The 14,602-nt window shown below is 31.8% G+C and overlaps 1 protein-coding gene across 2 annotated transcripts in view; it reads right to left on the reverse strand.

Annotated features, from left to right (window-relative positions):
• IL1RL1 (interleukin 1 receptor like 1) overlaps positions 1-14,602 on the reverse strand; it is a 49,161-nt gene that overhangs the window by 13,328 nt on the left and 21,231 nt on the right. For both annotated transcript variants that reach the window (XM_031958808.1, XM_023501248.2), the window contains exons 5-9: positions 6,873-7,047; positions 6,616-6,778; positions 3,390-3,461; positions 1,199-1,340; positions 961-1,106 (exon numbers count right to left, since the gene is read on the reverse strand). In XM_031958808.1, the coding sequence (XP_031814668.1) occupies positions 961-1,106; positions 1,199-1,340; positions 3,390-3,461; positions 6,616-6,778; positions 6,873-7,047 (698 nt within the window). The remainder of the gene's footprint in view (positions 1-960; positions 1,107-1,198; positions 1,341-3,389; positions 3,462-6,615; positions 6,779-6,872; positions 7,048-14,602) is intronic.

The raw sequence follows: 14,602 nt of genomic DNA on the forward strand, positions 1-14,602 counted from the left end.
GTTCAGCCATTTTTCAATGATGTTCAACTTTTTCATAACCCCATTGGGGATTTTATTGGCAAAGATATTGAAATGGTTTGTCATTTCCTTCTTCAATTCATTTTACAGATGACAAAATTGAGGCAAACAGGGTTAAGTGATTTCCCAAGATTATATAGTTAGTAAATGTCTGAAACCAGATTTGAACTCGGGAAGATGAGTCTTCCTGACTCCAAGTCCAATATTCTATCTACTATGCCACTAGTTGCCTAGTTATCTTATTAGATTCCCCTATCCCAATTTTATAAATGAAGAAACTGAGACCCAGAGAGCTTAAGTATCTAAAGTAACATAGCTATTAAATGTTAGAGATGCAGATTTGAACCTAGGTTTACTAACTCCACAGGCAGCATTCCTTCCACTGGAACATACTGCTTCCCAAAGTTAGTAAGAACAGATTTATGAATTTCAGAAACAATCAAAAAGTGTGGGGAGTGTGTGTGTGTGTGTGTGTGTGTGTGTATACACAGACACATCATGTGTTGGCTAAATTATAATAATAAATGTATACATTATAAGTAAGCTTATAGTCAGGTAGCTTACTTACCCGACATATATATAATGAATTATAGGGGCAATAAGAGTATTGGAGTCCAGGAAAAGAAAAATATGATGCAAGAGCTGAAGGGCCAAAAAAAAAGTAGAAAAACATGTTTCTGAGATAGAAGAGGAAGACCCAGAAAATACTGTTCCCTAACCTGAGTTATGGGAAAGCCATACTCTCAGAGATCAATGGCACCAATTGTATGACATCCATTCTACATCAAGAAAATGCTCACAGTGGCACAGTTTGTAGAAAATAATTAAGCCAACCTTGTTGATCAAGGTCTGACAAAAGTAGAAATAGAAATATGTGACAAAAACATCCAAATATATCACCAACATTTTCACAGACAGATCAAAAATAGCTTTACTTCTTACTTGTCTTTTTCATTCTGATTCTTATGCTGTGTTCTTTGAATCCATGTTCATTCAAAGCCCAGCAATAAAATTCCAAGGAGAGATCTTCTCTCTTCACATTATCTATTCTTAAAGTGACAGTTTTACAATTCAAGTTTTCATTAGACCTAAGAAACCAAATTTTTACCTTTAGTAGTTATTCTATAGGTTGTAAAATTCATGAAAGGAAAAAAAAATATTTAACCCCGACTAATATTACTTTGGTGCTTCATTTTCCTCACGAAATCGGGGATTTTTGATGCAGTTAATAATGTTCTTCTTTTTAATACACCATCCAACTTGCTCTATTATTTGCATGCCTTTTCCCAAACAAACTCTACACACCACACTCACATTGGTTCCTAGACAGAAATTTTAAAAAAAAATTTTAAATCACTGATGTATTCTTTCTCTTTCTTTTTCTTATTAAACTGAATGAATAAATTAATTCTCATTAATTAAATGAATTTTTATTTTCTCTCTCTTCCACTTTCCCCTTCCTTATAGAAAGTGGGGAGAAAAACAGAACTCATAATAACAAATATTCATGGTCAACTATTTGTACAAAAATATTCATACCAGTTCTTTCTGTGGTGGCTAAGAATTGGAAATTGAAGAAATGCATATCAATTGGAGAATGATTAAATAAGCAGTGGTATATAATTGTGAAGGAAGATTTTTGTATTATAAGAAATGAGAAGCAGAATGATTTCAGGCTTACATGAACTGATACAAAATGAAGTGAGTAGAACCAGAAGAGCATTGTACACAGTAACAGCAGGAGAACAAGGAAGGGATTGAATTTGGAATTCAAAACATTTTTTTTAAATGTTTAAAATTATTTTAACATGTAATTAAGGGAAAATAAAAAATACATAAAATTTACATAATCAAAAAAAACAAATTTCCACATTGACTATGTACAAAAATATGTAACTTATTTTGTATATTGATTCTACCACCTCTCTGTCTAAACGTGGCTAATATTCTTCAATACTCTGGAATCATGGAAGGCTATTGTACATTGTCTTTTGACAATAATAATTTTGAAATTGTTGGCAACAATGTTATTGCATAAATTCTTTCACTACATTCATATACCTTAAATTTTTTAGCCATTTACTAACTGAAGGATACTCCCTTTGTTTTCAGTTCTTTGCTGGCACAAAAAAGGCTGCTATAAATGTTTTTTGTTTGTTTGTTTGTTTGTTTTTAACATATGGGTTCTTGTTCTCTTTTTAAAAAAATCTCTTTGGGGTATAGGCTTAGTTATGGTATTCCTAGGTCAAAGGATGTTCACTCTTTACTGACTTTGGGGTCATAGTTCCAAATTGCTTGTCACAATGACTGGAACAATTCATAACTCCACTAAGAATATGCCTGTTTTAAACTTTTTCTATACAGAAAAAGCAGTTTGGGACAGTGTGAAAAGGACTGACCCAAGAATCAGAAGAACTGGTCCTAGTCCTGCATTTGCTAATAACTCCCTTTTGTAACATTAGGCAGATCATTTTACCTCTCTGGGTCTCAGTTTCCTCATTTGAAAGATAAAAGTATTGATCTCAATAATGTCTAAAATCATTTCCCACTTGAAAATTTCTGAGTACAAAAGTATAAACTAACTACTTCTTTTTAAAAATGTATCTATTTTTTTCTGTCTTGTATTTCTATTCCCCTTTCCCTTTGTCTATCCACCTTCTATTTCCATCTTTCTCTCATTCTTCTCAATGACAGATAAGGCTGAAATTTTGCTTTTACCACCCTTCTTCATAGATCCTTAGGAGAAATTGGTAAAGTCAAAGAGACATAAACCTTTATCAAGTTTAAATTATGATATTGTTTACATTTTTAAAGACCCTTTTTCAGATTGATATTTTACTTCAGATCTCCAAAAGCAGCTACTTTGGTAAGACAGTGTTAATGTCATAGGGATTGTACAAGAGGGTCTCATGAAGCTCTCTTCTCAGAAATTTCCTTCTATAAATCTCTGAGAGTCAGAGAATTCAATTTAATCTAGCTCTTAACCTTGTAGAAGACTCATTAAGTTTTAATTTTTTCTTTATTTTTAATCCAGAAAAGCAATATTTAAAAATGCATACATAAAGAACATTTCCCTTTATTTTAAGAGAAAACTACAAGGGACTCTCAATCTTCTGAGATTCTGATAGGGTTATTTAAATGAGTAGATCATGGGAATGCCATGAATATAATTATGTACATTTTTGAAAAGCTTTTGATAACTCTTGATAGAAAAAAAAATGAAGAGATATGGGCCTGGTTGATGCTAATACTTGATTGATTCAGAAATTGGTGAAAGGCCAGACTCAAAGAATAGCTATTAATAATTCAACATGTACTTGGCAGTCCCCAAATTTTCAGTCTATCATATTGGCATTTGAAGAAATTCTTACCAAGCTCTACTTCTATTACATCATGATTCACAGGGTAAGTAATTTCTGGAAGCATAGAATAATTACTTTCACCTTAAAAGAAAAGGAAAAGAGAATTTGAATGTTAATTGTGTCAGGAGCATGAAGGTCAGATTCTGAATTATCATTTTTTTGCAGAATGTTCTTCAATGGAATCAGAAAACTAAGGGAACCAAACGGAAGAAGACCAATCACAATTAGGAATCAGTCTGTCTTCTGAACTACTTACAGTGTCCCATTAATCTATTTGATTCCTGATGAGGAAAAGTTATTCCTTTCATTATAAGAAACCTTTTTGTCAATACCTTTCAAATTATACAAACTTAGGTTGTAATCCTGTGAAGTCTAGACCTAAATATAAAAAGCTATAAAGAGTAATTACAAAGATATTAATGGAAATTTTATGGTCTGGCTTAAAGAAATTCTAGGCATAGGTCTCCAGTGTTTTTTCATTTTCAAGATTTGTGTGTGTGTGTGTGTGTGTGTGTGTGTGTGTGTGTGTGTGTTTATTGGTTAATTTGGTTTGGTTTGGTCTATCTGTGATTTCAGCCTCATAGGGAATTTCTAGAATGGAACTCCTAGCTCTCCCACTTCTAGCCATTTGACCATGACCAAGGTATTCCACTTCTCTAGGATTCATTTTTCTTAGGAGCAAAATTGAATTAGATGATTTCTAAGGGCCTTTTTATCTTCAAATTCTGTGATCTACAGATACAAATTTACAACTCAGCAATTTAGAGTTTTAGAAGAGTTATCTGAAGCTCTGAAAAATTAACTTACTCAAGGACATACTGACAATAGGTCTCATATTTGGAATTTGAAAGCAAGTCTTTCCAATACCAAACAGCAAAGTGGTATAATGGATGAAGCAATGGGTCTGGAATTAAGAAGACTAGCTCAAATCTGGTCTCAGACAAACTGGACAAGTTATTTAACTTCTGTTTACCTCAGTTTCCTCAGTTGTAAAATAGAGTTAATACCATCTTTCTCCCACAGTTGTTCTGTAATAAGTGCTTGTTACTTCTCCTGCCTCTTTTCTAAGACCAGCCCTTGAACCATTAAACTATACTGCCTTCATTTAAATAAATGTAAAATATATCAAATAACATGATCTAATTTTATAAACCAGACTATATTAGTGAATCTTGGTTTCCCCAGAAGCCATGATATACTGTATTTTGTTTCACTGAGGGACCTTTTCCTCATTTCTCTTGAAAATCCATGGAGTATATATTTAAGAATTAGAGATTTAAAAAATAAAATTCATTTTGACAGTCACTTGTTGACTTATTTTAGTTATGTCAACTCTCCATGTCCCCATTTAGAGTTTCCTTTGCAAAAATATTGAAATAATTTTCTATTTTTTTCTCCACTTCATTTTACAGATGAGGAACTAGGTTAGCAAACAGGGTTAAAAGACTTGCCTAAAGTCATATAGCTAGTGTCTGAAGCTAGATTTGAACTCAGGTCCTCTAGACTCTAGCGCTGGCACACTATTCACTGCACTATCTAATTGTATTTCATCTACAAAGATAACCTTTCCTTAACTTCCATGTACTTTCAAGTAATCATCATTATCTCTCATACCTTTCTCTGTCAAACTTCTAGGAAGAAACCTCTATATTCAATTTCAATGTTTTAAATCATAACCACTCAGGGTATTTGGGTTCTCATTCCTACCACTACAATGAAACTTTTCTTTTTAAAATCATTGATAATTTCCTTATTACCAAAGCCAAATGAATCTTTTATTAGTCCTCATTTTTTGCTTTTGCTTTTTTTTTTAAAGCTTAATTAAAGTATTTAATATTGTTTCTAATCCCCTTCCCATTTTTAGCATCTTTTCACTGAAATCTAGGATACAGAATTGAACAAGTTTTCATCTCTTTTGACCCCCTCCTAAGTCTTCATTGCTAGATTTTCTTTCTCCTGGAGTGGGTTGTCATTTCCTTTTACAGCTCATTTTACAGATGAAGGAACTGAGGCAAACAGGGTTAAGTGTCTGAGATAAAGGTTCCATCAGTCTTTGTTCTTGGCCTTGATCTCTAAACATTATGCTTTGGAACTTCATGTTTCTAAGACTATAGATCCCTACTATCAGATGATATACAAATCTCTATTTCCAGCTCTGTTCACTTCTCTCACCCCTAGTTTAAAATTTCCAGCTATATGATGGATATCTCCACCTGAATGTCCAGAACATTACTAAATTCAAAACTGAATTCATTATATTCTTCATCAGATCTATTCCTCTACTAAATTACCCATCATTCAGATTCCAAATCTCAGAGCCATTCTTCATTGTTATAATTTCCTTACATTCTCACCCAATCTATTGCTGTCATATTGATAGTACCACCACATCTTTTTTTTCCTCTTCTATTCTCACAACTATTACCATAGTTGAGTTACTAACCACTCCCCCCATTCGTATTATTCTCTTATTTTCTTTCTGTTCTCTCCAAGTCATCCTTCATGCATCTTCCAGGGAATCTTCTTAAAGTATAGCTATAACCATGATTGCTAAATATTTTTAGTGGTTTGCCATTGCTTGAAAAACAAGTTACAAGATAAAATATAAATTCCTTAGGCAGCCATTCATGACCTCTACAATTTGACCAATCTACTTTTGTTTTTTACACTATTTCCCTTAATACATTCTGCACTATGGCCAAACAGTACTGTAATGGATTTGGAATCAAAAGACCAAATGTCAAGTACAGGCCCCATCATTTACTCCCTGTGTGGGACCTTAAATAAGCCATTTAGACTTTATTAGGCTCAGTTTTCTAATATGCAAAATGAGATGCCCAATTGAATGGAGGGCTCAATTACCTTTAAGGTTTCTTCCAGATCTGACTTTAGGATTCTATGAATTTATGATCCTGATTTTCAATTGTGTATAGGTAATGTGAACATTATATGGTGAGTTGATGTTCTCACTGTCCTACTATTATAACACAGTTTTAAAGCCACTTATATATAAGAAAAAATGTACTATTAACAAAACCATTTTTCTTTACAAAATCAAGTATGATGGCGAAAGGAATAATTGTGATTTGGAGATACCCATCCTTAATATTATCATAAGAGATTATCAAAGAACATGACATAGAATGGAGGGAGAGAATTTAAAAGGGTATATTTTTTCTAAAAAGAATTATTACTTTGTTTTCATCAGAGACTTCATTGTCATACAGAAATTTACCTTGAAATATAAATGACTTAGATGCAGTCACATTATAATTGATTCCATTTTCACTGTAAATGAATTTACAGGTATAAATGCCTGCATCAGCAGCAGTTGGATTTTTAATTATCAGATGATCTTTATTTGCATAGTAACCTTGTCCTTTGAGGGCTTTACAGTTCTGAAAAATAAAATTGTATTCAATATCCATCTATTCTTAATGCTCTAAATTAATTATCTAGCATCAGTCAATGTCATTATTGTTTTTCACTTACTTTAAACCAGTCCACACGAACTATTTCATCATAAAGTTCAATTGTAGGACAATGAATCATTGAATTTATATACGTTCCTTTTTCTGGAATATATAAAAGGTCTTTTGGGACAGTACAATCATGCTGTTTGGGATAGATTGTAATATTAACATATCCACGAAAAGAGACCTTGGGGCTGTTAAAACAAAAGGAATAAAATTCACATATTTTTAAAACCATGTGGCCACTGAGTAATTCTGAAAGGAAATAAATCTAACCCTAATCATTGTTCATTATTTTTATACTTTATGAAAACTGATATAGAAGAATCCTTTTATTGGGGAAAAAAATAATGCCTATGAGAATCCTAGGAAGATGAAGAAGAAAGTTGCAATAAAATCTACCTCTTTGTAATTTCCCCTTAAAAAAAAAGTCAATTGAAAGTCTAAAAAGAAATTTTTTTTAAATTTGCCAAAATTCTTTCGAGAAATTGAAAATTTACCTAAGACACAATGAACAGATTCAACACATATACATATACATAACACATATACATATATTAATATTATGATTACATAATATTAATATTATAAATATGTAGAATATGTGTGTGTCTTATGAGAAGAAAGAAACAGGAAAAATAATACTGGTATAGTGAAAGAGAATAATCAATATCATCAGAAATGATACAAAAAATTAAGTGTCATAGTAAAGGAATAAAAATAGTGAGTTTTTTTGTTTATTTTAAATGGATTACAATTTGACAAAAGAAAGTAGAAGGTAAATTTGACAACTCTAAAATTATGTAAGGATTAAATTCTTTTGTAAAAATCACAAGTTAATGAACGTATAAAACTGAACAAATATGTTCCCTGTAAAAAATATATTTAATACAGGGGAGTAAAGCCAAGATACAGGAGGATAAAGCCAAGATGACAGAGATTAGAAAAAACATTGCCTAAATTATCCCCAACTTCAAAACTAGAATAAATCTTTGAATGGATTTTGGAGTGGCAGAATCCACAAAAATTCAGAATATAATAGTTTTCCAGCTTAAGGTATCTAGGAAGTACTTCAGGAAAGGTCTGTCTCAGTTGGGTAGGGGGAATGCAGCACACCACAGATGTGGCCTGGGGAAGCCTAGAGCAGGGAATCTAGCAGAAGATTCATAGCCAAAATACTGCAGAGTTGTCTATTTTGGGCTGGTTCAGAAAGCCAGTAGATAAGCAGACCAGCAGTGAGATCTACAACACAACTACAGAAGATAAGTTGTGAGTCTCTGAACCCCAGTATAACAGATAGGAATTGACCAGACCTGCCCAGCACAGTCAGTGAGAAATCCCTGTCTCCCTGTAGAGGAAGCTCAGACAATCTCTGTTGTGTCCTATGAGCCAGAATTCCACTTTTAAAAATAAGCAAAAAAAAAAAAAAAAAAAAAAAAAAGAAAGACAACAAACCCAGCCACTCACTGGATTAAGCTTCCAACCTAAAATCATTTCCCTTATTTTAAAAAAATGAGCAAAAAAGCAAAAAGAGGTCTGACTATTTAAAAAAAAAACTATTAGGGAAGATATGAAGAATACCCAAAACCCAAAACCCAAAGAGGGTAGCAGAGGCAAAATGCTTTCAGATAAAGCCTCAAAGGGGGATATGAACTGGTCTCCAATTCAAAAGGTTCTCTTGGAAGAGTTTAAAAAAAATCTTAAAAGATGGATAGAAGAAAAATGGGGAAAAGAAATGAGAGTATGCAGGAGAGCTATGAAAGTTTGCAGGGAGTGTGTGTGTGTGTGTGTGTGTGTGTGTGTGTATGAAGCCAATATCTTGGAAAAGGAAGCACAGAAATTAACTGAAGAAAACAACTCTTAAAAAGATAAAATTGGTGAAATGAAAAAAAAAAAACCTGAATAATTGAACAGTACAATTGGTCGGATACAAAGGGAGGTAAAAAAAAGTTAACTGAAGAAAATAACTCACAAAAAATTTGAATTAGATAAATGGAAGTAAATGATTCAATGAGACATCATGTCAAACAAATTTTTTAGAAAATGAAAAAATAGAAAAAATGTAAAATATGTCATTGAAAAAACTGGCCTGGAAAATAGATCCAGGAAAGATAGTCTAAGAATTATTGTTCTAACTGAAAGCCATGATGAAGAGAAAAAAAAAAAAAAAAAAAAAAAAAGCCTGGACAACATCTTTCAAAAAATCATTAAGGAAAACTGCCTTGTTATAGTGAAAGAGTCCACTGATCACCTCCTAAAAGAGATCCCAAAATGAAAACTCCAAAGAATATAGTAGCTAAATTCCAGAATTACCAGGTCAAGGAGAAAATATTGCAAGCAGCCAGAAAGAAACAATTCAAATATTGAGGAGCCACAATCAGGATTACCAGTTTCCACATTAAAGTATTGGAGAGTCTGGAATATGATATTCCAGAAGGTGAAGGAACTTAGATTAGAACCCATGAATCAACTAACCAACAAAATTAAGCATTATCTTTCAGTGGAGAAAGATGAATATATAATAAAATGGAGGATTTTCAATCATTTCTAATGAAAAGACCAGAGTTCAACAGAAAATTTGCTCTTCAAAATACAAGACTTAAGAGGAGCATAAAAAGGTAAATGGAAGAAAAAATAAAAAAAATATATATTTTTTAGAATTTAACATGTTTATATCTCTACATGAGTAACTCTTGAGAACTGTAGCTTTGTCAGGGAAATTAGAAAGGGTACACTTAGAGGATGTAGGCATAAGTTGATTTTAATGTGATGATATAAAGGAAGGTAAAATGGGGGTAAATTACATCACATAAAGAGGCACAAAAGACCTATTACAGTTGAGGGAAAGAAGAGAGGGAAATGAGCATTGTTTGAACCTTAATCTCACAGATTTGGCTCAAAGAGGGAATAACATACTTGGTTTAGTATAGAAATTCCTTATAGGATAGTAGGAGGAAAAAGGGGAAGGGAAAGGAGGAAGTTAATAGGAAGGCAAAATTAGAAGGGGAAAGGGATAAGAAGGGAGGGAATTGAAAAATGGGAGGAGAGACTGAATTAGGTAGTGGTCAGAAGCAAAATACTAGTGAGGAGGTAAAGGATGAAAGAAGAGAGAAAAATAGTTGGGGAAATTAGGATGGGGAGAAAACAGAGTTAGTAATCTTAATTGTGAATGTGAATGGGATGAACTCTGCCATAAAATGGAAGCAGATAGCAGAGGGGATTAAAAGCCAGAATCTTTCAATATGTTGTTTACAAGAAGTACATTTAAAGCAGAGAGGTACATATGGAGTAAAAGTAAAAAGCTAGAGCAGAATATATTATGCTTCAGCTGAAGGAAAAAAAGCAGCAGTAGCCATCCTGATCTCAGATCAAACAAAAGCAAAAATCGAGGTAATTAAAAGAAATAAGGAAGGAAACTACTCTTACTAAAGTAGTACCATAGATAATATACCATATTAAAGTACCATAGATAATGGAGTAATATCAATATTCAACATATATGTACCATATGATATAGCATCCAGATTCCTAAAGGAGAAGCAAATTAAGTTGTAAAAAGAAATAGACAGAAAACTATACTAGAGGGAAATCTCAACTTCCCTTTTTCAGAACTAAATAAATCTAATCACAAAATAAATAAGAAAGAAGTTATAGATATGAATAGAATTTTAGAAAAATTAGGTATGATAGATATTTGTAGAAATTTTAATGAGATTAGAAAGTTATATACCATTTTCTCAGACATATACACAAAAATCGACCATATATTTAGGTGTAAAAACCTGACCATCAAATGCAAAATGGGGAATGGCTGAATATGCTATGGTATGTGAATGTAATGAAATATTGTTCTGTGAGAAAGGATGAGCAGGCTAATTTCAAAAAAGTCTGGAAATACTTAAATGAAATGATGCTAAGTGAAGAGAGAGCAAAACCCAGAGAACACAGTAACAAGAAGATTATATGACGATCAATTGTTATGGAATTGAGTCTTCTCAATAATGTGGTGTTTTAAGACAATTCCAATAGACTTGGGATGGAAAGTGCCATCCACATCCAGAGGGAGAACTATGAAGACTGAATGTGGATCAAAGCATAGTATTTTCACTTTTTGATATTGTTATTTGTTTTCTTGGGATTTTTTTCCTTTCTAATTTTTTTCCCCTTTTGATCTGAATTTTCTTGTGTGGTATGATGAATATAGAAATATATTTTTAAAAATTACTTTTAACCTATGTTGGATTGCTTGCTGTCTTGAGAAAAATTTATAACACAAGGTTTTCCTAAGTGAATGTTGAAAACTTTGCATGTATTTGAAAAAATAAAATATTGATAAAAATTTTTAAATATATTTAATTCCCAAAGACATCAAGATATACGTAGATTCAAATTATTCTTATGGACTAAAACTTATCACATTATATTTTGCTCAAGAAAATACATAAATGCAGGGAAGATATCTGTCAGGTTTTTAAAGATAGAAATCATTTCGTATTCAAAGGTATCTTAGAAAGCATATTAATTTTGTTAATTGTTAAATGTATTTATGTATGTAAAAATTTAAAATAGTTAAATGTATTTTAAGAGCTTATTTTTTCTAAAAAAATTAAAAGATTGAAAATTAATAATAGTAGTAATGTTCAGTACTCTCATCACCAAATATGATAAACATGCTGAAACAAAAATTGGGGATATATGATTAACTAGATTTAGTAAATATATGAAGATAATACAATGTAAAAGGAATATATATACATTTTGGCCCAAATGTAAGAGGAAATTAATTAATCACAAAATGAATTATGCTGTAAGTCATAGGCAAATTTAGAAATCAAATCATATAGATCATAACATAGTAAAGCTAGTATATATATATATTTTGCTGAGGCAATTGAGGTTAAGTGACTTGCCCAGGGTCACACAGCTAGGAAGTGTCAAGTGTTTGAGATCAGATTTGAGCTCAGGTTTTCCTGATTTCAAGGGTGTTCTATCCACTGTGCCACCTAGCTGCCCTAGTAAAACTAGTATTAAGAATATGATGAAAAGTATATCAAAAATAATAAAATTCATCAATACTTTATTGATCAGAGCATTAAATAAAGAAAAATTCTATGGAAAGGGAATTATTAGAGGACTTCTAATAAAATTGAGTATCCTAACCACATTAATGTGGCCAAAACCTAACCACATTAATGTGCCAAACCCCAAATAACCCTTTTGTAGCTGGGTATAAGATTTTGTATATAAAATGATTAGAAACTAGCTCAAGGTTGACAAAGACTTGGCCTTGAGTATAGTTTATCTTTGAATATCCCTTTCTTGTGCCTATAGTGGGTTGTCAGAATTTGAAAGAGGGAACCTCTCAGGGTCAAATATGGATAAGGAGAGAGAATCTAGCACTTGGGTAGAAGCTTGCTTTTCAAGGGATGAAAAGCAGAGCTCAGAAATCTGAGGGAACCAAACAGAAGCCTTTCTGCTGATTCTTCTTCGCTAAAAGTTCTGGCTCTTTCCACAATTCTATTAATTTTCCTTAAATTCTAGCAGATTATTAGCATGTTTTCCATAATCTATCTTAACTAAAGTTATATCATGCCACATAAATACACATAGCAGGTCAGGATCCCATGACAGGGGAGACCATGATTGAGTCATTGAGTCCCATGCCTAACAAAGTACACATCTTGTGCCCTAGTAGGAGTTACACAAATAAGCCCATTGAGGACAACCCTAGGAACCCACAAGATTAACTAACCCCAAGAGAAATGCTATGGACATTGAGGAACAGTTTGAGAATACCATGAGAAAAAATCAATGTCCTTGAGGTATTGGAGATATAAATTATCCTTCCACATGTCTTCAGCATGGTGGGCCTTTCTAGACATGTTCAATCTCTTCACTAATGACATACTTAAGAGAAAATAGGGGTTTTGTTTGTTGGAGTAAATATCGTATAGTAAATATTACTATGTTATATCAGTAAAGATCATGGCTTAAAGCCAATTGTGCTCTCTGACTAATGAATGATAAACACAATGGTGAGAGCAATAGTCAACTATTGATAAATGCTTCATGATCTATTTGGACAGCTATTCTGAGTTTGAATTGGAAAGAGGAAAGATTGGAAGCATGGAAAGCAATTAAGAAGTGTTTGCAACTGAGCAAGTGAATAGAGATAAAGGTCTACTCAAAGATAACTTTTCTTCAATGTATCTACTCAAGTTAGAAAATTAACAAAATATCCAAATGAAAGCAGAAAGGGGGAAAATATCAAGATTAGAAGAAATAATAATAAGATAGAAAATAACAGAGCAATTGAATTAATAAACAAAAGCAATAAAACTAAGGGAAGTCTGAGTGGAAACTTAAAAAAATATATCAATGAAACAAACAATTGGAAGATTTTATTTTTATAAAACAAAAGAAAAAAACCAAATAATCATAACTTGAAATCAGAGCTTACATCAAATATGAAATAAATTAATAATTATCAGGAGTCAGTAGGCCAACTTTATGCTAATAAAATCTATAGTTTAAAAAAAAATAAAATAAATCTACCCCAAAAAGAATTTCAAGGGAATTATGTGTAGAATGAATTAACACACACACACTGATATAAATATACATACATATTTGTATCTAATGGAAGCCATCTCTAGGCATAGGGGGAAGAGGGAAAAAAAGGAGAAAAAAAGAAATTTACATGATTATTATTATTTATAAAGAATAGTAAGTTGTGTATAATAGACTTGCAGGTTTATGTGTAATCATCTTTTCTTATTACACTGTGTTATAAAAATGCTTGTTTTATTCCATAAATTAAAAATAAAATAAATAATTTTTAAAATAAAAGAAATAGAACAATATTTCACAAGATTAACAAAAAAAATTGAAATTTGAGATCTTTAAAGAACTGCTACATTTTGGTCAATGGGCTGTAGTAGATTAGCAAAGAAAATTCTTCTAAATCTTTAAAGAATAAGAATTTCTTTTATTACCTAAAGATAACATCCTATGCCTTTTTCTCTACAAGGTGAATATACTTATATTTTCAGATATGACAAAAATAGGAATCAAAATAAAAAAAAAGTAGTGTAATGGAATCTTTCTCATGGTCTCATTGAACTTAATCAGTTTTAATGTATTAATTTAGTCATTCTAAATATTCTCTGTTTTATCTGCTTCAAGTTTACTGGTTTTATCTTTTTGTTCCTCAGAACTTTCTGTTTTTTTCATTCTTGTTCTCTGAATTTAAAGCTAGGCTATTTTTCTAAGACCCTTCAGTCATTGGTATAGGTCCTTTTTCTACAAAGCTTCATTCAAATTCAGATAAAAACCATTTCCTATCAGAACTATACTTTTATATTATAATAATTTTAGATGCAGAAGATAGTTTAAAGGAGACAAAAAAGAAGGAACTACTTAAAGAAATAATCAGAAGAATAAGAGGTTGTTAGGGTTAGAGACTGCTGTAATTTCACTAGTATATTGAATTGTTATTGGATTATTTTTCAATCATGTTGGACTCATCTTTGGTGTTTTTTTGGCAAAGATATTGGAATAATTTGCCATTTTCTTCTCCAGATTATTTTACACATAAGAAAACTGAGGCAAGCAAGATAAAGTGATTTGCCCAAAGTCACACATTTGGTAAGTGTATGAAGTCACATTTAAATTCAGGAAGATGTCTTACCAGATGAAGAAAATCTCTGTGCCAATGCCACACAGTCACTTCTCTGCATAGTAAAAGCG

The sequence above is a fragment of the Sarcophilus harrisii genome, chromosome 3 (assembly GCF_902635505.1).
Source record: "Sarcophilus harrisii chromosome 3, mSarHar1.11, whole genome shotgun sequence".
NCBI lineage: Eukaryota > Metazoa > Chordata > Mammalia > Dasyuromorphia > Dasyuridae > Sarcophilus > Sarcophilus harrisii.